The sequence below is a fragment of the Gouania willdenowi genome, chromosome 16 (assembly GCF_900634775.1).
Source record: "Gouania willdenowi chromosome 16, fGouWil2.1, whole genome shotgun sequence".
NCBI classification, from domain to species: Eukaryota; Metazoa; Chordata; class Actinopteri; order Blenniiformes; family Gobiesocidae; genus Gouania; species Gouania willdenowi.
The window spans coordinates 18,208,016-18,234,040 of NC_041059.1; the positions used below are offsets into that span (position 1 = coordinate 18,208,016).

Here is a 26,025-nt window from a genome sequence, read left to right on the forward strand (position 1 = left end):
CTACATCTGGTGCACACAATATTAGGTGATGAGGAAAAAGAAGAAAGGGCTACGTAAATTAAATCAATTTATCAATTACTGAAGTGAGATGTAATATTCTCTGACAAATTCTCACTTGTGATTACTGATTATTACAAATAATGTGGAAATAGAAAATTAGAATGATATTTAGAACTAAGTCACCAGCTGTCTTCTGAAGCACACGTGGAATCAGGGAATTTATATTTCTGGAGTTGATTAGACCCCTTTTAAATGACAACATTTTCAGGTGAAAATGCAAAGGTTTTATAGTGTTTTGGTTGCCGGTTTACAAGGCAACAGCGTTTTGGTGCTTGAAAACACAATATTTTGGAAACGGGCTCCAAAGTGAAAGTTTTTACAAATACATTGCTCTCTGTCTCTGTGTAAACAGGAAACTGGTGCTTTCTATGTCACAGCTGATTTTTTGTTTTTTAATAAGATAAAGGATTTGATTCCTACAATTGATGGTAACATTATACGTAAATGTGTGTGAAGAAGATTTAAACAGAATATTTCAATTGTATCATAACAAAAATATTAATTTCTCAAAAGAATGTCTACACACAACAATATTTTCTTGGTACTTGACCTTATTGATTACAATAATCTGATTAATCATAATCAACTTTATTGACCAAGAATGTATGTTACACACACGAGGAATTTGACTTGGTGAATTGTGCTCTCTCTAATAGTGTAAACATTAAATAATAACAATCAACTTGAAAAAATAATAATAAATATAAACATAAATATAAACAGTAGTTAGACTAGAATGTGCAAAACTAAATAAAATAACAAGATAATAATAATAATAGTATAAAATAATAAAATATAAATAAGATAATAGTGCAGTAGAACATTTAAACTAAATTAAATAGTATGTACCTGAACATTCTCAGTGACAGATTGATCCAGGGTTGTTATGTTTAGTTCCAGGGTTATTTCACAGAACCAGGTCTGACACTCTTTGACTGTTTTGTGTTGATCAAAGTGACAGCCTGGGGGAAGAAACTGTTTTTATGGCGGGTTGTTTTGGCGTACAGTGATCTGTAGCGTCTGCCGGAGGGGAGGAGTTTAAACAGATTGTGTGCAGGGTGTGAGGGGTCTGCAGTGATGTTACGTGCCCGTTTCCCGACCCTGGACAGGTATAAGTCTTGGATGGAGGGCAGATCAAAACCAAATTAATACTTAACGTTTATTGTGTTGGGCTTTTCTTTTATCTTAAAATAAACTTTTCTTTTGACAGGTTGTGAAATGCATGTTGCACAGGATAATATATAGATTTATATTTAAAAGATGATTATATATGTGTGTTTTCAACAGCCATTTATGAAAAACTAACTTTTGTTGGTTGAATTCTGAAAAAAGTGGATCGCGATTTAATGACCCTGGCAAAATACGGGTCCCGGGGTGAGACCAGTTGAGAACGCCTGGACTAGAGAACTGATGAATAATGTTGGTGAGATTGAGACGGCAAGGTTTGTGCGAAAGAACAAAGAGATAAAGCAATGAAAATGGATAGCGTATGTGGATGGAAGGTATTGGATAGGTTTGTGACAGGAGAGAACAGAGTTACACAAGGAGTAATGTCTGGGATTGCAGTTGTGGAAAGTTTGAAGAGGCTGGAATTGGAGATTGTGATTGGAGAGAGTGTAAAAAAGAGTGTAAAAAGCAAGTCGATAATGTTAGAGTTCGAAGGAGTGGTTCTCCCACAGAGAGTAATGGTGGGGTACATACAGACCTTTTCCAAAAAATTAGAATATCATGGAAAAGTTGTTGGATTTCCTTAATTCCATTCAAAAAGTGAAACTTTCATAGACTATAGATTCAGGGCCCACAATTTAAACAATTTCAAGTTTTTATTTGTTTATTTTTACATAATTTGGGCTTACACCTCATAAAACCCACAAAAACAGGAATTCAAAAAATTAGAATACTGTGAAGAAATCATCATTTACTTCTTAGTTTTTGCAGGAAAAAAAGAGGAGAAGAAGGACTGACTGTTGGCCAGTGGTCCAAGGTCCTCTTTTCTGATGAAAGTAAAGTGTGTCTTTCATTCGGGAATCAAGGTCCAAGGGTTTGGAGGAAGACGGGTGAGGAAAAGAACCCAAGCTGCTTGAGGTCCAGTGTGAAATAGTCACAGTCAGTCATTATTTGGGGTGCAATGTTCTGTTTATTTTACTATTATTTAACTCCTTTTGCAAATTATGGTCATCTGAAACTCTGATCCACTTAGAAACAGTAGGTGGCGGTAATGCACTTTTTAGTTTGCCAACTGCCATAACACCCCAATAAAGAAGAAGAAGAAGAAGTCTCTCGGTCAGTTTTGTAACCAGTGGGTGGCGGTAAAACACAAACTGCCAATAAACCCCAAAGAAGAAGAAGAACATAACTTTTTTTTTTTTAGCTCAAAACAAAGATGGTCAACACTAGTGCACTTTTCATGTGTCTCACTCTTTGGAATCTAACTGCACTTCTCCAACAAAGTGTGGACTTACTTCACCATCACTTTGATCAACAGAGACGTATTTCATGCTTGCAGCAGATTCTTATTGGACGAGTAGAGCAGCAGCCAGACCACGAGCAAGTGGTGGGACAACTTCTGCAGTGATGTTGTCGATGAAAGTGAGTGGAGGAAAAAGTTTCGCATGTCCAAAGACAACCTTGTGGCCTTGAGCGAGGAACTACGTCCTTACATCCAGGGAGAAACGACGAACATGAGATCTCCGGTGGGAGTATAAACAAAGGTCGCCTGTACATTGTTTTACTTGAGTGACGAGGGCAGGCTTCAAAAAACGGCCAATTTCTTCGGCTTGTCCCGGTCTACCATGTCTGTAAGTTGTCCGACAAACCTGCAAAGCCATCTCTGTTCATCTTGGTCCAAAATATGCCTTTTACAGAACACCAGACACAGGAGCTTGTCACCGCTCATGGCATGCCTCAGTGTTTGGGGGTCGTCAATGGAACACACATCGAAATCAAAAAAAATCTGTTAACTCGGGCAACTACGTAAACAAGAAGGGAAGGCAGTCCCTCAATGTCCAAGCTGTTTGTGATTACAGATATCGATTTATGGATGTTGTGATTAAGTAGCCTGGGAGTGTCTCTGATGTACACATCTTCAATAATTCAAAGATAAAACTCCTTTTTTCAAGAGCAGAAAAATCCCTGCGTTAGAAAAGCAGATTGTGGAGGACGAGGAGCCTATTCCTGTGTTCCTTCTGGGGGACCCAGCCTACCCATTGTTGCCATACCTGATGAAGGAGTACCCTAATGGCGGATCAACTCCTCAGGAACAACACTTTGGACGTTCTTTGTTGAATGCCCGCTTGGTAATAGCGTCTGCCTTTGGTCGTCTAAAGGCCAGATTTGCCTGCCTGAGGAGACCAATGGACATTGACCTGAATGACTTACCCCATGTCATTTATGCATGTTTTCATCTGCACAATTATTGTGAAGCCAAGGGGGAGATTATTGATGAACAGTGTGTGTTGGAAGCCATAGATTATGAACATGAATGCCAGCCTCCCACTCAGACACACAATGACTATGTCACAGACTGTAATGAGGGAGATGGACAGAGGGTGAGACGGGTTGTGACCAAGTACCTGGAAACGTGATTCTTGAGGCTTTCTTTCTTTTAAAACAGCATTTTCTTTATTTTAAACTCTTTGTTTAATGCCTTCTGTCTACCAAGGTTTTTTTTAATTTTTTTAATACATTGTCATGGCAAGATGTGTGAAAACAGAAGTCCATAAAAGAATGAACAGTAAAATGCTCATTATTTATGTGGTATTACTGCCTTGATAAATGTATAATACTTGGACTGTAATGATGATTAAAGAGAAATGTCAACATGACAAAAAGCCTAGAAAACTCACAAATGAACTAAAGCTAAAATCAAAACTTCATGAGTGCATGTGAAAGTATATGCAGACTACACACAAATATGAGTAAACAAAACACAATGAGATATCAAAGCACGCAATCACATTTCTAAAATGTGCTTAAAGTCTGTTTTGTGCAAAATACAAGAAAAACACACAAAAATGTAACACTACAGCTGGGTCTCCATGCACCGTACACTTAACAGATGTGAAAGTAATGGATTACAAGTACTCATGTTACTATAATTGAGTTGCTTTTAAGGGTACTTGTACTTTTTGGAGTATATTTCTAATTCAGTAATTTTACTTGTACTTAAATACAAGTTTTAAAAGAAGTAAAGTAATTCATTCCATTTCTTCACCCAACAGAATTTTTTTTTTTTAATTTTGACGTGAATTTATTGGTGTTATTTTATTTAAAAAATAATCGTACATTTTTGACAAACCTTTTATTTTAAACAGATGCCTCTGTGCAAATGAATTAAGTTCCAATTGTGCCATATTTCATCTCTTCCTTTTACAGTTTATACATGAGGTGTTCACTGTATACAAGGGAACCGTGGCAAGATTTATTACCAATTGTGTTCTAATCAAGATCATTTTAAACCAAAATTACACAATTTAAAAACCTGCATTTTTCATGCTTTTATTTGTTAATTTTCCACTCTCAAGAACCCCCTGTTGCATAGCCCTATAGGTACACGTACCCCCATTTGAGAAACACGACTGTTGGCCAGTATCAATGTCGATAGATTTACAGTGAACGAGTCTACTTATGCAGAGGAACATGGATGAATAAAGCCCAGAGAAATGTTTTGATTTCCTGTCTTATTTCTAGGTTTAAGTGTTAAGTATTGGAGGTGTGTTAGGGAGAAGTTGCAGGCTTTGAATTTATTTAGAAGCTTGCACAAGACAATAGTATAGTACAAAGCTTTAAAAAAAAAAAAAAAAAAAATCAATTTTAGAGGTAGTAGGAATAAATGTTATATCTTGGCCCAACAAACGCGACAATAGAAGGACGGGATGCCATTTTATTCACCACAAATTATAACAAAACAAAAGCTTCCACAAGGCACAAAAACACAAAATTTGGCCTAGAGAAGCAAAAGGGATGTAGAAACAAAAAAAACAGTTTAAAAAAGTTATTTAAAAGCTTTGTTATTTTTACAACTTTAATTTTTTCATCTTGTTTTCCCTTTCTACCATATTGCATTGTTATTGTGAGCCCATCATTGTCTATCCCAGGGATGAACAACTTATCACAGCGGGGGCCACTAAAATGCCATTGAATCTGATCTGAGGGCCACATTATCAACATTCATGTGGGCAATTTTGAATAATGACTAATTTGAGCATTAAAGTAGGGAGCAGATTTTGTTTTAGCCCTTTTGTGTGTTTTTTTTTATTTTTTTTGTGTTCTTGTTGTATTATGTGTATTTTTCTGTTAAATTTTATTGTCAATTTGTGCATTTTGGGGGTCACTCTCTGTATTTTTGTTCTTGTTTTCTGTATTTTCCTGTCATTTTTGTGCATGTGTGTTTTATGAAGAAATTTTGTTTGTGGTTGCTGTGTTTGTCTTTGTTGTCATATTATGTATTTTGGGAATTGTTTGTGTACTCTATACTACAATTTTGGGGGATTTGTTGGGCCGACAGTTGCCCACGTCTGGTCTATCTCTATCGTCCCACCTAACAGCGCCCCCACCTGGCGTGTTATACACTTTGGGAACCCCAATATTAACTTTTGCTTTGGCGTATTAATTTAATGATATCATACCCCGTTTTTGCTTTTAACTATACGGTGTTGTACTAATAAAATTAAAAAAACATTGATTGCTTCTGCAGCCAAGACCTATAATATGTTTTCAGTCTTTCAATGTATTTCTACAATTTCTGATGCAAATTAAATGAACTCTTTACATTTGTTGGTTTATGTTTAAGGTGCAATCAGGCTGCACATGAAGCGCGTACAGTAAATCCACACAGTTATTGTATAGTAATGGATAGACAGTTCAAAATAAACACAGGTGGCAGCCATCTTAGCTGCTTCCAGTGCTACCATAACAGCAGCTCCAGACGTTTAGCAGGAAGTGTCCGTCTGTTGTTAAACGCTGTGTGCGTGTGTTGCTCAGTAAACCCAGCTTACAGAGAGTCACAGGTACGTGCGCTGGACTCAGTCTTTGCAGCAATGTGAAATGTTGTTATGTGTGACATTGTTTTAGAGCCTCTTTGGCTGATTGTTTTTTAAGCGCCAAACGAGCAGCGCGTGTAGCCTCTGATGCGAGAGTGCGCGCTACTCTTTGAATGGCAGCCAGCGTTGTTAGCGCTTACTAGCATTGACGAGCTAGCTGAGATCAACCCAGTGGAATAAGGCGCAATTACAGTGCTATTTAACAGCGTAGTGATGCTTTTTAAAAGTTGTTTAGAGGGCGGTTTAGAAGCTAAGGTGTTTATAGCAGTGACTCTTGGGACGGCGTCTGGCATATTTGTAAGATAGTTAGCTTAGCTAGCTAGTTAGCATAGCTAGATAGCATAGCTAATTAGCTTAGCTAGCGGCCCAGGCGGAACGAGCTGTAACTTTGAGGGACCGACACTATGATCCTGAACGGAATGTTGTTTAAAAACACAACATTTTGCTCACAGTTTGATTGCTCTATCTCTCGAGTGTCGGTTAAACAAGAAATTGGTGATGTAAGTTGGTGTGTACAATAAACCAGTTAGTTTATTCATTAAAACTTGTGGTGTAAATAGTGCTTGGTTGATGGACCAATGCGGACCTCTGGGTGCTTAAATTGCAAAAGTTACAGAGATGGAAGTGAAATATAGTTACAGACCTTTTTATATGTGCTTTAATGATATTGTTATTAATATAATATATGCATAGATCTTATTCCCTGACGCTGATGTAGTTATTAATGCTTTGCATTCCCCGGTTTCTTGACACAATTACATTGAAATACAGTATTCTGCAGGTGCAGATATTTTAAACATTATGTTCTAGCCTAAGTTAATGATATAAAATATCAACCATGTGTAATCGATCGATTCATGCATGCTTAATAATAATGTAAATTAATCCCTACCATATTACCTGTTTCTGCCTTTAACCGCTCTGTTCCTTTTAACACCCATGTAATGTTATTTTGACAAAGATATATAATAATCGTTATTGAACCAATTAAAAGGCATTAACTCTTGTTTCAAAAATATACTACTGCTTGTTTCTGCAGTTCACTGCATCTGATCTGATACAGAATATAAAGCAGTTAATGTGCTAATTCTTTTAAAACTATTTTATTTATTTTTTTGCAATATAAAAAAAGCCAGACATTAGTATCGTAACACATTAGGAACTTGTGCTTTGTGTCTGCACAGAGAATCATTGTATTCAATAAACTAAAAATAAACAAATGTTATTCAACACCAGTAACATGGCAATAACACTGTTGTATTCACAACATATTTTCTAAATTATTTCTTATGTGGGTGCTATTCAACAGTATTTAGTTAAATTGACTTGCATTGTAATTACTAATGACCTAAAATGTATATTTTTTTCTGGGATGTTATGGGAATTTCTGGACTTTTTTTATATATACATCTCATTGGCACATGGACGTACGACTGCTTCACATATGCCACCAGTTGATCACTGTTATTAAACGTCTGCCTGTATTTCTGTCACGTTTCTTTATCAAGGTCTTTGAGTGCTTGCTGAGATCACCCCGCATCATAGGATGGACTCGGACATTTTGAACATAGAGGATATAGTGATGGGAAGGGCCTTACCAGATCCACCAGTACCACGACCACCCCCTGAAAAACCAGCAGAACCATACCAACCCAAATCGTTCAATGGCCCTCCAGCTTCTACTGTCCAACCCTGTAAGTTCCAAAATCAATTCCGGAGTTACTCACTTCTGCTGAAGGCAGCTTACCCAAACTGTTTTGTGTGTTTTAAGACCAGCATGAAAACCTGCAGTGTTTTCAGTGCTTCATCACATTCTGCAGTGCCAAAGCCAAGGAACGGCACATGAAGAAGAGCCACAGAGAAGAGTACAAACAGCAGCTTCAGCAGGTACATCTACTACAGGAAAAAATTTCAGTGATTTCTTTTTATTTAATGGTGCATATTTAAGATTCTTTTCCAAAAGCCTGGATTAATACTATACTGACAAAGACGTCATTGGATCTAATGTTAACTTTTCAAAGTTCTTCTAACAAAAGTTGCTCATGTAAAAATGTTTGTGTGTGTTTGAAATAATGTCCCAAAGAACCAAAATAGCCTCTGTATGTTCCATCATTTGTGTATTTTAATCTTTTACTCTTGGTCTTGTCTAGTTTTAACTGCTACCCTCTCTTCACAGGGCAACACACTGTTCACGTGCTACGTGTGTGACCGTACGTTTCCCTCATCGGAGGAACTGACCCAGCACCAGCCGACACACAGCAAGGATGACAAGCCTTTCAAATGTATTCACTGCAAAGAGAGCTTTAAGACGTTCTCTGAAGTAAGTAGATCATTCATCATTAGGGATGTTACGATGTCTAAATCTCACGGTTTGGTATAATCACGGTAGTAACCACACAGTGCAATATATATTGCAATATTGCAGACAAGCTCACGGTTTTACAGGAAGCCACACAGTTTGCAGCAATGCTAACAATAACAAGAATGATGACCATTGAGAAATGGTCTGTTCACTATTTTGACAGTATTTATTGTTGTGCTTTATTTATGTTATCTTGATTTATGACATTAGAAACTGAATACTGCCTACTCACTGACAGATTCTAATCGAGTCAGGAACACTCTTAAACTCTACACAGGTATAGAAACAATCTACTAACAATAAATTAAATAATAATTAAAATTAAATTAAAAAAACAGCCAAAGAAATCAAAGTGGCACACATTGCCTCATTCTGTGTTTGGATTGATTTTAGGTTTTTCTTGAGAAAGATGAATAAATCAACATTTAAGGTTGGGAGTAATCATTGAGCATTTAAAGTATCCACTAACCTTCTAAAGAGCTCGTTTTCAACAACAGAAAACGGTTGCATCTGCACGATGTCTCTTGTTATTTCTTGAGCTGTTCTGAGGGACCATGGTTGCAAGTTTTTTTTGACCTGTCTGGATTGTTTATTTGACTCAATCCTTAAACCTTTCGGGATGCCAAGTTGTTAAGTGGCTGCTCATGAAGCTTGTATTTCCAGAGGAGTAGCGCACGGTACACTTACAGTGTTTACATATTGTCCACCTTTTTTCCCTCATCGTTTCTTGATGCAGTGAAACCAAAATGTTTCCACACTTCTGACTTGTAGCCGCTGCATTATGCACAATATCTACAAACTCCTCCATTTCTACCTCGCTCTGCTGGCTGCCACCATCCGCCATGTTTCCCTTCTGCCTGTAATCTATGACGATGCCCCAAAGCATTATGGTACTTGTAGTTAACTCTGAAACAGTCCACAACAGCCAACGCAAAAGTAATTTTTTTCACGCAATGGCTCATTATTTATACCGTGACATAACCATGACGATATCAAGGCACTTGTAATGCTGCGGTCTCGTGATATCGTCAACGTCGTGATGTTCTTATTCATCGTGATTTGGAAATGTTTTTCAGTATGTACCACAAATTAAATTTGTACTGTGGCATGTAAAAAAAAAACTAAGCAATACAAGATGATTCAATAAAAAAAAAAATGTACTTTAGTATTTAAGAATTAAATGATTGATGTACAAGTATGAGGAGGGAAATTGAATATACATTGATGAAATTTAGTTCCAAGCTTGTTTGATTAGATGTGAGTTGTCTTCTGAAGGTTTGAATTCCTGTTTCTCTCCTAATCTTATGCTTACCTTTTAAAGCTCACAGGTCATCGACGACAGGTGTGTCCAGAGAGGCAGATGGTCTGTAAGGACTGTAACGAAACCTTCCGAAGTGCTGGATTGCTGCGTGCTCATCGTCTGGCCCAGCACCCGCGCCCAGATATAGAGACTGCAGAGCAGCCAGAGGAGTCTGCCAAAATCCACCGCTGTGAGAAGTGTGGTCAGGGATTTGACGTTGAATCGGAGCTGGTAGCACATCAGGAGAAGTACCCTGAGGGCCAGCAGTGCAACGGGAGCACTGCAACAGTCAAGAAACGTGGACGGTCGACGTGCAAAGTGGAAGATGCATCAGCGTCTGAGAAAAAAGGAAAGCGGAAAAAGAAAGACGAAGCAGAGGAAGCGGATGAGAAAGTGAAGGCCAGCGTTAAGACGGAAGAAGGCCAAGCAGAGGAAAGGGGAAAGGCTGCTGGAGCAAAGCGAGGCCGTCCCGCCAAAGCAGCTGTTAAATCTGATCCAGAGGATAAAAAAACGACTGATGATGAATGTCAAGAATCGGTTAAAGAGAAGAAAGCTAAAGCTGAACCTGCAGCAGCCCGTCAGCACCCCTGCCCTGACTGTGAGCTCTTGTTTCCCAACCTGATCCAGCTCAGAGCTCACAAGAAGGAGAAGCACGTTGCAAGGAAAGCTCATCCCTGTGAAGAATGTGAGGAGAGCTTCGCCCGTCCTGAACAGCTGGACGCTCACATGTCTCGTGCCCACGCTGCGGGCCGCTTCGCCTGTCCCACCTGCGGCAAAAGCTTTAGCCGTGAGCGCACGTTGAAAGCCCACCAGAAAAGCCACCCAGAGGATAACCAAGAAAACTCCAATGTGAAGAGATAATTTAGACATTGCAGAAAAACTAATGGGCTAGAGGATTTTAGCCACAATGTTTCCTTTTGTTTTTTTAAGAAGGAAAAAAAAAATCATGCCATTTGACATAGTTTTGAGAATAAAATTTTAGAGCTTTGGATTGTAAGCCAAGTCTGAAGAATGTGCTGTTGAAATTTAATGAAACACATCTGAATTAACTAACCAACTGTTCAATCCATCTGAAACCAAGTTTATCTGTAAAGATGGTAATGTTTAAAGTTTTTTTTTTTGTGTGTGTGTGTGTGTTTGTTTAAAAATGCTTTTCTTTTTTGTATGGACCCTCTCCATCACTATCTGTCTTTTTTCTCCAGAGATCAAAAGGTCATTATGTAATTAAAATAAACTAGACTCATCGTAGAGAATAATTATTGGAGTGTGTAGCCTGATGGTCAACAGAAACATGTAATGTAGAGCTTCTCATTAATATTTTAGCATTTTTATGTTTGTGTTTTTAAATTTTAATTTCTAAATTATGTCTGAGAAAATAATTTGACAACATGAATTAGTTTGACTAAAATCTTTAATCTTGTGGAGTGGTCGGCAGCTGGGCAGAAATGATTGACTAATCCTAACTTGTCTAAGGCTTGAATTCGCTCTTAAGATTTTGCCACCTTTAAAAATAATGTTTCCTGTCTTACACATTTCTCAGCTGGAATCCTGGATTTTTAATGCCCTCTGGTTTCAGAACTGTGTGCATTGTGTGATATTCACTGACTGGATTGTTACTTTTCCCACTGCAATGTGTCTGGACACTGCAAAAATAATTGTAATAAATCATCCTATTTGGAGGGAAGCTGTCAAATATTTATTTTTTAAATGTTCTGTTTCTGGTGTTAGTAATGGTTATAAATAGCCATAACCTGTTAATTCCATAGGGATATATATACCATGACATTGAATTTGTTTGGTGGGGAAGGGATTTATGTATATATCAGCATCGGTCAATATCAAAAATGTAAAATTTAGTGTTACCAGCACATTGGATATAGGATATCTAACATCTCTACTTTCACCTTGGTTTCCACTTCAATCCATAAAACAACCCATACTTTATATTTCCGATTCTAGAAAACATCTATTATTCCAAACGGTCATATTATGAGTGAAACTAATAAACCTTTAACGCAAGTAACAATTAAAGATATAATATTTTGCACAGTAAACCAATATGACTCCTCGACGAATGCCTCTCTGCAAAGCATATGGAGGTAAATGTATCTTTATTATTTATTAAAATAAAAAATGGAAGAAAAATCACTTTCTTAAAAAACCCCAACTTCAATCAAAAAGAGTTTACTTCATTAAAAAATAAATATTTTCAAACGAAGAAAGTGTTCCAATGCAAAAAAAAAAAATTTAGTAAATAAATCAATAACATTTGTTTTTGGGTTTTTTTGGAACCTGAGTTTGAAATAAAACTATTTCAATCAAAGAAACAAATTTAAATCAATAAACATAATTTCCATCAAAGATTTGTTTTGCATTTGAACACTTTTTTTTTTAATGTTCTTTCTGATTGATTTTTTTTTTTTTTTTAATTGAATGATAATTAAACACACAAACCTACCTCCATAACAGGACATTTTAAAACAAATCCCCCTGTAGTCCTACGCTATGGCGGTGCTGCATTTGAATGTTTCCACTCCAGGCCGCTGGTGGCGCTCTAACCTCAACGTGGATTTCCGCCTGTAGTTTTCTTCCCCGCTTCAATTGTTTTCCTGTTCAGTGCGGAGTGCAAAGATGAATCTCTCTGTGGGTATTTTCAGACTCCTCGTCCGTCACCGGCGTGTTTATATCGCTGTGTTTTTATAACTTGTATCTGAGTGACTTTAGCTGAACTAAAGGCCACAAGGTGACGGGCAGAGCTGGTGTAGCCTCGCCAGGTGAGCGCTTGGAAAACAAAGGCGCTCCGCACCGAAAGGTGTCACCGGAAATAGTTCCGTCTTCACTGATGTAGATGCTGGACAGGTAAGGTGAAGTATATATCAGTGACTATAGGATGACCATACGTACATTTTAACCTGATATGTCTTCTTTTCACGCCTTGTCCGGTGATATTTTATACATGACTAAATTTTTCCAGGTTTCCCGGGGACCTTAAACGCATCACGGGGAACATGTTAATTTTAAAGAACGTAACTCCTCTAATACTAGTTCTATCTGAGAAATTTCACCAGTTCCTGAAAGCTAAAGTGTTTTGTTTTAAAGTCAATATCACGTCATGACGGTATTTAAATTACACCTGACGGAATCATTAAAGATGTCGCTTTGTTTTGACACAGACACGAGGAAGAGAGAAAAAAAAAAGCAAAGTCCAAGAGAAAGAAAAATTAAGTGACCAAATAGTGGTGGATTCAATTGTAAAGGTTATTCATTGAATTATGTATTTAATTATTATTTACTGTCCTTTAAGCAATTCGGGGTTTTTTGTTATAGTTTTAATTTCTAGGATGAGCTGTCTCTCATATTGTTTCAATATTGAGAGATTTTAAAGTTTATTTGAGATTTATCAAGGTAGTTATAATGTCTAATGAAGGTGATTGAGCGTGTGATTGATTCTTTGATATTTCTGTATTATGTATTTATTTATTATTATTTTCTTACTTATTTTTTTCTACTGTATTGTGTGCACTTGTATTTATTTCTTATTTAATGAACAGTCTTTTACTTAATTATGTACGTCTTTCTTTAGTGTTTATTCTTTTTATTTGTAATATTTCTCGAGCCTCTGTAAAGTAATTTCTCCCTGGGATAATAAAGTATTTCTGATTCTGATTGACTGGAATCACCACTGATTTCAGTTTTTTGAAAAATACTTTTTATCGTTACAAACAAGGTAGCTTCAAGAAAACGTAGAGTACTCTGAGTATGACGAGGTCGAGCCAAGTGTCCTCTTTTTTTGGAAATCAAAATATGGTCACCCTATAATAATGACTTTTGACACTCATTTGCTCTATGAATTCTTACCTAACATATGGCTTTTGCTACGTAGCTAACAAACGTCTGTCCTTGTCAGCAGGCAGCCATGTCCATTGAATACACCCTTGACATCCAGCTCACAGAGCTGGGCTTCCCAGACCTTTTGGAGCCCGATCAGGCTCCAAACAGAGAAACAGGAGCCCAGTGTGGCAACGTCACCTCAATGTCCACTGCAAACAAACAAAGAAGAGAACACAGCAGGAGCGCTTCCAAAACCGGCACGTCAAGACACGCCTTAACATCTTCAGAGGAGCCTGTAGCTTCACCGCAGCCTGAAGTAGCCTGTCAGCAGCCAAATCCAGCACCAAGTCAGCCCCATGGGCCCAAAGAGTCCAGACCTTCTGCCCAGGAGCAGCCCACCTCTGGACAAGTGTCCCCACAGAGCCTTAAGCCCAACGGTGAACAGGGACAAGATAAACCCTCAGTATCAACAGAGTCACCATTGGATCAGCAGCATGTTGATGATGACTCTGATGACAGCGATGTTTCTGAAGGCTTTGAGGAAGAAGAGATTGAGGAGGATGACTGCACGGAGGAGGAGGAGGGGCTAAACAGTGGTATGGCTGATGTTTTCTGTTTTTAAAAAAACAACATTTAATGTTTGGATGTGTTAAAATCAAACAAAATCTAAATAAGAATGAATCACAAATAATAAAAAAAAGTTGTAAATCTCAGTTAAAGACTAATTACCAGTGCCTGAACTCACTAATGCAGTGGTTCCCAATCTTTTTTGTCTTTTGCATTTTGGTCAACTCATGTGTACCCCCTCCTCATATCATAAGTTCTCACATTACATATGCTTTTATCATTTGTGGAACAGCGGGCTCTCCTAAACCACTAACTGTGTCTTGAACATTGGTTCCCTAAAGCTTGAACTACAACTTGAAAACAATTACTGTAATTTAAAGTAGAATTCATATATAAAAAAATAAAAATACCATGCAACTTTTATGTGATTATTACAATATTAAACAAATAGCTAATTATTATCTCCTATTGTCAGAAGTTTGATAAAATGGCCTCTACAGCAAAAAATAATCCTGTTTCAAAAAATCACAAGAAAGTATAGTATTTTATTAAGCAATAGTTTAATTATTAGTTTGTGGTGAATTTGTTAAAAAAAATTGCTAAAAAATGTTTAAATTAATTGTTAAAACTTACCGAGTACCCCGTGCAATGTGCTCTACATACCCCTGTTTGGGAACCACTGCACTAATGTATTTCTGACTGAATGGTCAAAAACCTTCACTAACAAGTTGAACCTTTTTTTTTTTTTTTTGGCCCGCATGGATTATAAGAGACCTTTAAACCTTTTATATCTGTAAATGACGGCACATAAACCAAGTAAATGAACATATTTATTAGATTTTATACTTTGATGTTTTTTCTTTTTTCTATCATTAGATCAAAACCTATTTTTGAATGTTTAAAACATTTCTGCCTTGAGGATGGTTTAATTATAAAGGATTTAAAGATGAGAATAAAGCATGGCATAGATTTTTGGCTCTGCTGTGGTGTAAAACATGTGCAAGTATAAAGAATAGAAAATAAAATAAAGCTTAAATTTGTGAATTACAGTTTGAAGTTTAAAATAGCTGACTGACAAATGTGCTTTAATTCCACACTTTTTCTGACCTAATGATAATAGTGATTTACTCTGATGATTTTCTTCTCATCTCCTCAGAGTTGAATCAGACAGGGAACTTCCGCTGCAGTGTCTGTAACCTTCAGGTGACCTCCGAGTTCAAACTCCAGGACCACATGAACCTCCACACGGGAGCCCGACCGTACGGTTGCGCTGAATGTGGGAAGCGCTTTTGTCAGATCTACAATTACCGCGTTCATCTGCGCACGCACGCTCTGACCCATCAAGCCAAAATGAATCGTCTGCAGCAGTGTCGCATCTGTCGGGTTTATTTTGACTCCGAGGCAGATTTGAGAAACCACCTGTCATCGACACACTTTGAAAGTAAGTTTTATGAGTGCGACCTGTGCAAGCGTGTGTTTACCTCCCTAAAGGACTGTAAGCATCACGTGGAGCTGCACAGCTGTATGTTGACTTTTGCTTGTGACATATGTGGTCGGAATTTCTCTTCTCAAAAGTCGCTCGTCCACCACCAGAAGAAGCATTGCCATCGTCATTTTAAATGCACTGACTGCTCGGAGAGCTTCGCCAAGAAGAACGCTCTACTGAAACACAGCTTCTCCCACCTTGGCCTGTTGCCTTACACCTGCGTACGATGCCACAGCCACTTCCGCCTGGCCAGGCTGTACCGCCGACATAAATGCGAACCCCAACGTATTCACTGCATGGCGTGTTTGAGGGAGTTTGTCGATGACGAGGAGTTCCAGCAGCACAAAAAGGACACGGGTTGCTGGGGCAACCAAGTGCAGAGTGTCATCAAGGATGAGGTTCGGTGTTTGGAGTGTGGGGAGAAGTTCGACACTTCGGGGGACCTGAAGAAGCATGCTGGGGCTCACCAGAGGGTGCTCAAATGTGCGGAGTGTGGGGAAAGGGTTTCAGGTCGGCATTGCTGTTGATGTCTCACATGGGCGGTCATGCTGGAAATTCTCCATGTCTGTGTCAAAGCTGTGGACTGGGCTTTCCTCACCAGCAGAACTACGACAGCCACCTGAAGACTTGTGGACAAGCATCTGCACCTTTGGTAAGTACTTGTATAAAGACTGTCTGTAGGTAGGTCTATGGAACCCTGGGAAACAAGGACGAGCTAAATAGCTGTTATGTTATAATGCAGTGTTTCTCAAGTACCCCCTTTCTCTTATTGCTCAATCCAAGTAGCCCCTTTGTCCGACTACAACATTTTGCTTAAACTATTTCAAAAACCACTATAGATGTTATAATGATGGAATGAATGAGTGATAACACACATTTTAAAGAATCTCATTTTGTAAATAAGTGGAAAGAAACACTATTTAGTGCAGTGGTTCCAACCTTTTTTTGGATCGTGACCCCATTTTTGATGTCATGAATTCTTAGCGACTTTTTTTTTTTTTTTTTAATAGTTTTTGATCATGTTTGAGCTAAAAATTTGATTTTTTTTTTTTCTGCATTTTAGTTGAACTAGATTTATATTTCACAAAGAAGTGAAAGTATAGCAATACAGTTGTTTAAGATTGTGTGTCGTTCTAATTCAATTTAAGAAATCTATTAACATTTTTCAGAAATTTCAAAGCAACCACATTTAAACTCCAGTCAACTTAACATGGGATCCTGACCCCAAGGTTGAAAAACACTGATTTAGTGGATTCTGAATAGATTTAGTTCTATAGTTTATATCATTTCCGGTCATCTTACGCCTGGGATGGGACCAAGACCGACACTTTATTTGTTAATGTTCCTCTCTCTCTCTCTCTCTCTCTCTCTCTCTCTCTCTCTCTCTCTCTCTCTCATACCACCTGTAGCACCGTTGCGTACCGCCATTTGAGAAACACTGTTGTAATGTATTAAAGTGTTGTTTCATGAACTAAGAAATGTTAATAAAGCAACAGAATATGACGCATATGAATAATAAAATGTGGACAATGGTTGGGTGTTCCAAACATTTTGGAGAACTAACCGACAGTCTACTCTCATCCAGAATAAGACTTTCCTTCAGTCTTGTGTATTGTTAATCTGCTAAAAGGAATGTTTACATTTAGCTCATAAAACTGGAGAGAATATAAAGCATAGCCGGAGAGAAAAAGGCACAGATAGAAGCAAGACGTATTTAATATTGTCGTTTAGTCAAGATCAGTCTAATTTATGTGAGGCTTAAGGGTTACATCATTCATATTGTACAGTACAGATTATTCCAGTTCATTTCTGTTAGCATTTTACTTTCATTTCATTTTATTTTTTCAGATCGCATCCAAGAAACGCCCAACACTGAAAAGCTCCTCGTCCAAGACTGAAAACATTGGTGTGAGCTCAGACTCATCAAAACCAGTTAGACCAGTGAGCACACCCCCTGAAGCGACGGACAAACCTGTCACTACATCAAACATGTCTTTTGTACCACAGTCCGACTCCACAAGTCCTGGTCTTGTTCCAGAGGGTGTGGGTCCTGGCTCTGGTCAGTCAGACGGGTTATGGAAGCTGACTCTGAATGAACAACCGCCTCCTGGTGTTAAGCTTGTTGTTTTCCTTCCTGTCTGTTCTACACAAGTCGGCGATGCATCGCTCCAGTCTGGAGTTCCTCCCACCCTAACTCTCCCAGCTCTGTCCCAAGCAACTCTCTTTCCCGTTCCAACAAATGGACCCTTAGGAGAAACCACAGCTGTAGCAGGGATGCTAAATATTGATCAAGAACTGTTACCTGGCCTCAAGATTGATTCTGACACACCTTTAGATCTGTCCAAGAAGAGCAATGTTCCTCTTCCTTCTCTCAAGACTGAGCCGGAGGTTTTAGAAATCTCTGAAATGGCAGACTGCACTGAGAGACAAGAATGCATAAATCAACATCTTGAATCAAGTGATTCAAAAGCAATAAAAGCCGAGGGAGGTGCTGAAGTGAAAACCATAAAAAACGACCTCATGGATGTTTCACATATGGATACTAATAAGAGGGCATTCCCAAGCAATGCACCTGATATAAAGAAAGAGCCTCTGTCCCCGGGAGCTGAGACATCATCAGGATCATGTGAGCTAACAGACCTGAGACCAGAGAAGAAGAAAAAAATGGAAGATGAGGATTAAATTCAAATAAACTCACATGGCTACATTCCTACCATGCATTCAGAGCTAATTCTATTGGCTGTGTTTGTTGGACCAATGGGTGTCTCCTAGTACAGGATACAAATAAGTACTGCATGCATTTCCAATATGTTTCATGACAGGGCAAATGGTTTCTATATCTACCTATTTAGTACTCCAATGACTATACTTGAAAAGCATTTTTTCTTTTTGTTTTCTTAATTTAAATGACTCAAAGCTTTTGAGGTTATTATTTTTATTATGTGTGTGCAATAGTAGGCCTATCAGATGTAGTAAAACCTATGCAGTCATCTGTATTACTGAAAACATTTAGTTAGTCCGATTAACGGATGTCTAATGTTTAAGATGCAGCTGGATAAGGGTTATTATTATATTGTCATTAGGCTCTTTAGATGCAGTTGTCTGTTTGTCCCTTCTAGGCCACTGTAGACGGGTGTGTCCAGGGTATTGTTTGGTTTTGTGGAGGGGTTACTTTTTCTCGTTTACTGTGTTTTACTTTTCTTAGCTTACATATGAAAGTCTGTCAACCTGAAAATATGGTTTTCTCATAATGTTAAATTTGAGTACTATGTTAAATATTGAATAGAGCTAATGGAAATGGTACTTGTTTTTTTTTACAATAAGCCATTGTATTTTCCTCTTCCTATTCCTTCTTACTTTGGGGATATTTTGATGATCTATTTAAAAGGTAAATAAACAATATTGCTTATTTCAAGATTCTATGGCATTTTGTTCGTACCTTGAAAAAGCAACAATCCTTCACACTAAAAGTTCACCTCTTACAGTCTGCCTGGAAAACAAATCCAATGTTCCAAGAAGAGGAGTCTACGTTCTATGCACCGCAAGTTAAGTTAAATATTGTTATTTAAAAATAAAAAAATATAATTGGAAAGTTGTTAAACTGAACACTTTCCTCTGCAAATGATATATACTTTACTGGTTTGAGTGAAACACTGATCTGATGCCTTTATTTTTAGAAGTTTATATTCTTATTGGGGTATGAAAGGGGTTCTGTGACTTTAAATGGATAAATTAAAGGCTATTGTACATGTGGGGTACATTTTTCTGGATATTTAGCTGTTTTTGTAACAAGTGTACACATTAGTGCTAAATGGAATTCAATAAATGTTTAAAAGTTGAAAATATCTTTATAGGTAAAAACTTTATGAATTGTCATTAAAGGAGAATTGCAAAGTTGCGTAGTGATCAATACCTTAAAAAACACAAATATATGCTATGACAGTTTAGCAATTTTTAACAATGTCACCCTTTGAAATTGATTATGAACGCGTACTTTAACCTAAACCCTGATCGTTTATATTAGTAATTCTGGCAGCCTTTTGACATTTAGATTAGATGTTTCACCCTGAAACAAATAATGGGAAACAGTTCAACTTGGCAACAATGACAGGTGTCCTGATAGTTATGAACATAAACTACCTGCTGGTCAATGGCGGGAAAAGACTACAATCCCCTGCTTGTCGCCTCAAACTGTGTTGCCAGGTTGGCTAACACCGCCAAATTGTGCCGTTTTGAACTTTATTACGTGCCGTGCGTTTTAATAATTTTGTGGGTGTATTGAGTAAAGGATGAATATTATTATTTCTAAAATAAAAATCAACCAAACAAAAAATTTAACTTTTTTTTTTAACTAATCCAAAACATTTTTAAATTACATTCATAAATATCTGCATTTATGAATTAAAAATGTTGCCAAAATTAGAACTGAGTCACACAGAAAATATTTACTTTTATACTTAATTTTTTAGCTAAACTTGGTGTGACCAAACTCAAGTGAAGTAAATCCAGTCCTGTAATAATTTATTTTATTTCATTCTTTTTTTTTTTTTTTTTTTTTTTTTTGTGCATGTACAAAAAACCGAAAACAAAAATAAGCTCAACAGTGTCATATTAAATATCACTGAAAGAACATTTACTCACATCAATTTTAAACATTTGATATGATAAACCCTTACTTGGATAGATATTATTTAATGCTTTAAAATGAATTTCGTTGTCTAACAGAATTTGCCGGAATTCTATTAAAGATTTTTTCATATTGTGTTAGAGAGTTGCCATTACAGATAATGAGGTGCCAATACAGCAATAAAGGTTGATTTTACTTGTAGATATTAGGAAACGGAAAAACATCAGTTGGACCTGGCAACCCTCTCCCTTTGTCAACCGGAAATGCAACGTCTGCTGACCGGATAGTTCCAGTCTGGTTCCTGCGGGTTTCACCAGTGCTTCCACTGGTGAACGGACTCCTAATGTGTTTTTAACTATTATCAGTGAATAAGTAGCCAGTGGTTTTATTCACATCTGTGTTAAATCACATTCATCTCCGTGGTTTTGTTTGTTTTGGATTCTATGGACAAAGACAAGAGCAGCGACGCAGTGAGTACTTCACTGACCCCTGAACTGTGTGGGAACATCTGCAGCCTTTCACACACTCCTGTGCACGCGCAGGGCTCCTGGATGGACCTACACCACTTCATCGGAGACCTGCTCACATCTGGACACACCTCCAAAACACACCCAGATGTGCTCGGCGCAGTGTGGGGCGTGGCTGCAGGAGTGGGATTTAAACCCAAACCAGCCTCGCTCGAACTTCCTCCTCTTCCTCCTCCTCATAATCCTCCTCCTCATCCTCCTCATCCTCCTCCTCCACAGCAGCAGCAGCATCCTGAGGTCCTGCAAGCCACAGCTGGCAGAGGCACGAGAGAAGGTGGGCTCTTATCCAGATGTGTCACAATAAAAGACAGAGTGTGCTCTGCTATGGAATAAGCTGTTCCTCAATCTTTTACCAACAGCTGGAATGAAACCAGAAACCATAGTAACACACTGAGGCTGACATGGCCAACCACAATAATAATAATAATGATAATAAAGCTGTGGCTATTGATACGGAAACGTCTGAATAGAATGCCAGTCTAGGTGACGTGATAGGTGCACCACGTGACTTAAAGTTCCGTCAGGTTTATTTTAGCTCATATTTATATTTAGCTACCTCGCTAACCCTTGTATTTTAACCCTCAGGAAATTCCCTTATATATATATATATATATATATATTGTATATGTATTTTTAAAGGTGGAATTTGCAATGTTAAATATGTGAAAATGAAGAAAAAAAAAACAAAAAAACAAAAGTGGGATTCGAACCCACGACAGCAGAAGGAAGAATTCTTGAGTGCGGTGCCTTAGACCAGCCGACCATTCTGACGTAACATACCCATAGTCCTGGAGGCTATTAATACGTTACTGTATCAGTAGACACTTCCTAATAATAATGCATTGCATTGGATTTTATATTGCGCTTTTTCATAGACACTTTACATTGATGCGCATTATTCTTTCACTCCACACACAGTGGTGGTAAGCTACTAGTGTAGCCACAGCTGCTCTCGGGCAGATTGACAAGAGCGAGGCATCCATCCTTAGTGCCCCATCGTCCCTCTGACCACCAACACTCACTCACACACCACATTCACACTGATGAATATTTGCAAATATTAAAACCAAAAAGAGCCTAAAAGAAAGATCACAAGAATATACAAACCTCAACAACCAACATTGCATGAATGTCTGTTATACGTGTCCAGAAAGCAGCCTAACCAAAGAACGAATCAATATCCTGATTTCATTCCATTACAAAATTGATTTTCAATTATTATCTTTGCCAAGAAGATAATGTTTTTGCTGGTGTTTGTTTATTTATCTATTTTTTGGTTTGTTTGTTTGTTTGTCCGTGAAGAACTCAAAACTAAAGGACAGATTGTGATGAAATTTTCAGGAAATATCTGAAATGGGGTGAGAAACAAGTGATTGGATTTGGGACGACTCAATATATTGATTCTGAATCAGTTTGAAAAGTCATAAAATCCCAATGTTCAGTTGCTGAATATATCTGACTTCTTATAACACGTCACAGCATCTTCAATATTGTATTGTGTAAAAATAAAAATACTCAATGTTTGGAAATTTAGGAATCGATTCCTAATTGTCAATAATAAAATTGTGGTTAATTTTCTTCACCACCCTTAAAAGAAATGGCAACAAAGATGTTTTATAATAAACATTTAGGAATAACAGATACTATTTATGGAACTCTACGAAAGTATTGAGAACGTAAATTAATGCTGTGCCTCTTTAGGGATTGTTGATATGCCTTTTTGTTCAGATATATTCTAGGCCTTTACGTTACTTTTTACCATGAGATTTTTGTCCATTTTGAACCTTTTTTTTTAATCGATTTAGCATTTTTATTGCTATTCATCTACCTCAACCCCAAACTTTCTTGTATGAAGGCCTCATCTAGTTAACATTAAACTCTATGACTCATGCACATATGAGATGGCATAAGCAACACAAGAACAAAAAGGCCAAGTTGTAATCCCAAAACCTTTATTTGAGATGTCATGCTTCACTTTTAACGGACATATTATAAAAAAATCCACTTTTGCAGTTTTTTTGATTCACATATGAGGTAACTTGAGTGTCCACCAGCACACAAAATGTGAAATAACACCATCCAGTCGTTCGTTTGTGGTCTGTGTAAGTCTTGCAACGCAGATAAAATTGCTCCGTTTCAAATTTTACACATTTGTGACGTCACAAATGGGTAAAATACACTCTCCTCTGCTGGTAAGTCCACCCTTGGACTCCACCCACCAGGGACACACCCCCCAAAACAGAGCGCTGTCACAGAACTCGATGATACAGGGTATTAAACCTCTTCTGTTGCTTGACCAAACACCAGCATAGATAAGTCATTTAGACCACAGGGAACTGTTTTAAACGGTGAACATTTTTCATATGTCCCCTTTAACCTGCATCAACTAAACTTACAGTTTATCATCCACCCAGTTTGAATGATCTCAAGTCTCAATCACTTTTTAATTAAAAACATGATTTTGTTTTTCTCTGCTATAGATGTCCCTCACACCTGCACCTGCCCTGGCTGTCCGTACTCCACTGCTTCAACTTCTTCAAAGAATCTGACATCCAAGAGGTCTTTGGCCTCAGCACCTGAACCTGATCCTCTGTGCCACCCCAAAGATCTCAGCATCAGCTCGTGCTCGCCCGATCCCATCGTAGGAAGCTCCACCTCCCAGCTGGAGAACAGGTCGTCTGGTGGTTCAGAGATGGACTCTGAGAGGAGAACACACCGCCAAGACTCTAACCTGGTCCCTGGTCCCTCTGAGGCATCTTCCACCTCCATGACTAACTTATTGTTTCCATGTTTGTGTTGCTGTTCTTCCCTCCACCCAAACCACAGAGCTCCAGACCATTCCCATTCCCTCTCCCATTCCCACGCTCACCAACATTTTCACCACCACCGCCCTCTGATGTCCTGTTTACCTCCCACTCCACAGGTGTCAGGTTCTTATTCCTGCTGCTGTTTTACCTGCAACCAGGTGTGCCACCACCAGCACAGACAGGAAAAAGACAGGACACTAACTGACTCTGTGTCTGTGTATCCCTGCATGCATTGCTCTACTTCCTTCTGTAGACCTACCCAGCTGCTGCAGCATCAAAGATCGGAGCACGCAAACAAACCTCCTGGTTTCATCTGCACCGAGTGTGGTCGCACCTTCAACTCTCACAGCAACCTCCGCATACACCTGCACGTGCACACGGGTGCACGACCCTATTCCTGCTCCGATTGTGGGAAAAGATTTAGTCAGTCTGGAGCTCTGAAGATCCACAGGCGCATCCACACTGGGGAAAGGCCGTATACCTGTAACTTCTGTGGGAGAGGCTTTCCTCACTTAGCAGGGGTCCAGGCCCACCACAGGACTCATACTGGAGAAAAGCCTTACAGCTGTGGTCAGTGTGGGAAGAGTTTCTCACAGTCAGGAGCCCTAAAGAATCACACACGCATCCACACTGGAGAGAGGCCCTTCGTCTGCAGCCTGTGTGGGAAAGGCTTTTCCAACCACTCCGGGATCCGCTCCCATTACCGCACCAATCATGCAATGAGCCCCAAACAATTCAAGGAGGTGGCAAATCAACCTGCAGTTCGTAATTGTTCTCCTGGACGCCCCAAGACTTCATCTTCTTCCAGTATCAGAACTATTACCCCAGAAAAGCCCTTTTACACACCTCAGAAACCTGTAAACACATCCATCCCAATGAGAGAAAGTGAACATAAATCTCAGGCAGAGGGAGAAAAGATGGGCTTTCAAAGGCAGGGGCTTCTGTATGAATGTGAGGACTGTGGACAGAGATTTAAAGATGCTCCATCCAGGAACAGACACCAGACCCTGGTGCACTACTCCCAGGACAAAGAGAAGGGACAGGAAAGCGATCCACACTGTGAGGGCTCGGCATAACACAGAAAAGCAGATAATCAAGTTACTTTTTCACACTTTTGGTTCAGAATTCTTCCCAAGTATTAAGTAGTGTACCCCAAAGTGGAATCTCTTTACACTGGTAAAAAAAAAAACAAAAAAAAAAAACCGTGACAAAAATGCAACATTACCCCAATTACCCACTTATTTTTTTCTCGTGGTGTTTTCAACTTGTTAAAAAAAAAAAAAAAAAACGAACCTGTGGCTTCAAAAACCATGTCATACAGTTATGCTGCACTTACTCTCTAAAGGTTAAGTACAAAAAACAAACCAGTTCCATCAGTCAGCAACTGTTATTGTGCCTTACCACTCCCTCCCTCTTGTTCTATTGTGATGATGTAAAGCTTGTCAAAACAATCTATGACCTTTTTTAAGTACAGAATAGACCAGTAGATGGATCTCAATATGATATTTAAAATACTTTGCTTTTACAAAGTGGTGAGAGGAAACATGTTTATTTGAGTTGTTTTTAGTAAGTTAATTTATTTCAGGCCTGTTCACAGTTACAAAGACAAATACAGCTCCACCTATTTATGTGAAACAGGGTTGGGATTCTCCTCATGAAACTTACCCGTCTTCATCTTTAATATGCTTAAAAAAATGCTTTCAAATAAATTGTTATTAGCTGTGACTTGTTTTATTTAAGTGAAAATGGTTGGACTCCAAAGTCACACAGTTTAACATCAGCCGACAGGTATTATGGGAATTATTTGACAGGTGCCAGTCTTTCAGTTGTTAATGGGCCATTTAATGCTGTGGTTCTCAACCTTTCCAGCCCGCGACCCCCAAAATAAAGGTTCCAGAGACCCCCACTGCATCTGAAGGTTGTGGAACACAAACATGAATATTGAAGAACAGTCATGTGGAGAGTAGACAGGGCCATCTATAAGGGGGAGTAAAGGGTAGAGCTTTTTGGGGCTCATTCATAAAGTCAGCAAAATGGTGGTCTATTGTTCTATGAATCTGTGATAACCACATTTATTTATCTGAATAATATCCACTGTTATCCAGGAAGTTTATTATTATTTGCTCTATAGTATATAGTCATCCTAAAGATGTGAATCCTTGTTGTAAACAGAAATAAAATGGGTTAGAAGTGACCAGAAATGGACAGGAAAAGGGTTGAAAGTGTCAATATTGGCTTAAAAGTGGCAGAAAAAAAGTAGAACCAATTAGATTAACTGGCTAATAATGGGCATGACAAATCATGAATGTGGTTAAATTGGCAAAAAAAAAAAACAAGCATAATGTCTTGAAAGTGTTAAACATTTTGCAGAAAAGCATTGAATTTTGATGAAGTGGCAAAATGGTAGTAATGTAAGA

General features: G+C 38.3%; 3 protein-coding genes across 6 annotated transcripts; all 3 read left to right on the forward strand.

Annotated features, from left to right (window-relative positions):
• Positions 1-5,934: 5,934 nt before the first annotated feature.
• znf576.2 (zinc finger protein 576, tandem duplicate 2) lies at positions 5,935-10,707 on the forward strand. Its single transcript, XM_028470186.1, has 5 exons — positions 5,935-6,068; positions 7,610-7,795; positions 7,873-7,988; positions 8,278-8,421; positions 9,785-10,707. The coding sequence occupies exons 2-5, from the start codon at positions 7,648-7,650 to the stop codon at positions 10,622-10,624; spliced, it is 1,248 nt and encodes a 415-aa protein (XP_028325987.1). The 5' UTR covers positions 5,935-6,068; positions 7,610-7,647; the 3' UTR covers positions 10,625-10,707.
• Positions 10,708-12,344: 1,637 nt separating this feature from the next.
• LOC114477688 (zinc finger protein 710) lies at positions 12,345-19,056 on the forward strand. 3 transcript variants are annotated; one of them, XM_028470183.1, is made up of 4 exons: positions 12,345-12,627; positions 13,674-14,190; positions 15,318-16,299; positions 17,496-19,056. In XM_028470183.1, exons 2-3 carry the CDS (start codon positions 13,680-13,682, stop codon positions 16,172-16,174), a joined length of 1,368 nt encoding a protein of 455 aa, XP_028325984.1. In that variant the 5' UTR covers positions 12,345-12,627; positions 13,674-13,679; the 3' UTR covers positions 16,175-16,299; positions 17,496-19,056. The 3 variants fall into 3 exon arrangements, with proteins under 3 accessions (XP_028325984.1, XP_028325981.1, XP_028325982.1); XM_028470180.1 differs by having other exon boundaries at positions 12,345-12,622; positions 13,671-14,190; XM_028470181.1 differs by having other exon boundaries at positions 12,345-12,622.
• A 1,506-nt stretch (positions 19,057-20,562) lies between these two features.
• Positions 20,563-25,333, forward strand: LOC114477677 (zinc finger protein 239). Of its 2 annotated transcripts, XM_028470154.1 has the most exons (3): positions 20,563-20,744; positions 20,817-21,075; positions 23,282-25,333. In XM_028470154.1, exons 1-3 carry the CDS (start codon positions 20,718-20,720, stop codon positions 24,682-24,684), a joined length of 1,689 nt encoding a protein of 562 aa, XP_028325955.1. In that variant the 5' UTR covers positions 20,563-20,717; the 3' UTR covers positions 24,685-25,333. The 2 variants fall into 2 exon arrangements, with proteins under 2 accessions (XP_028325955.1, XP_028325954.1); XM_028470153.1 differs by having other exon boundaries at positions 20,563-21,075.
• The last annotated feature ends 692 nt before the right edge of the window (positions 25,334-26,025 follow it).

What these genes read in the sequence shown, in the direction of transcription:
- znf576.2 (XM_028470186.1), top strand. Translation starts at nt 7,648, where the DNA reads ATGGACTCGGACATTTTGAACATAGAGGATATAGTGATGGGAAGGGCC. An exon ending in AGCTTCTACTGTCCAACCCT is followed by an intron (nt 7,796 to 7,872) that starts GTAAGTTCCAAA and finishes GTGTGTTTTAAG; the next exon opens with ACCAGCATGAAAACCTGCAG. An exon ending in ACAAACAGCAGCTTCAGCAG is followed by an intron (nt 7,989 to 8,277) that starts GTACATCTACTA and finishes CTCTCTTCACAG; the next exon opens with GGCAACACACTGTTCACGTG.
- LOC114477688 (XM_028470183.1), top strand. Translation starts at nt 13,680, where the DNA reads ATGTCCATTGAATACACCCTTGACATCCAGCTCACAGAGCTGGGCTTC. An exon ending in GGAGGAGGGGCTAAACAGTG is followed by an intron (nt 14,191 to 15,317) that starts GTATGGCTGATG and finishes TCATCTCCTCAG; the next exon opens with AGTTGAATCAGACAGGGAAC.
- LOC114477677 (XM_028470153.1), top strand. Translation starts at nt 20,718, where the DNA reads ATGGACAAAGACAAGAGCAGCGACGCAGTGAGTACTTCACTGACCCCT. An exon ending in TGGCAGAGGCACGAGAGAAG is followed by an intron (nt 21,076 to 23,281) that starts GTGGGCTCTTAT and finishes TCTCTGCTATAG; the next exon opens with ATGTCCCTCACACCTGCACC.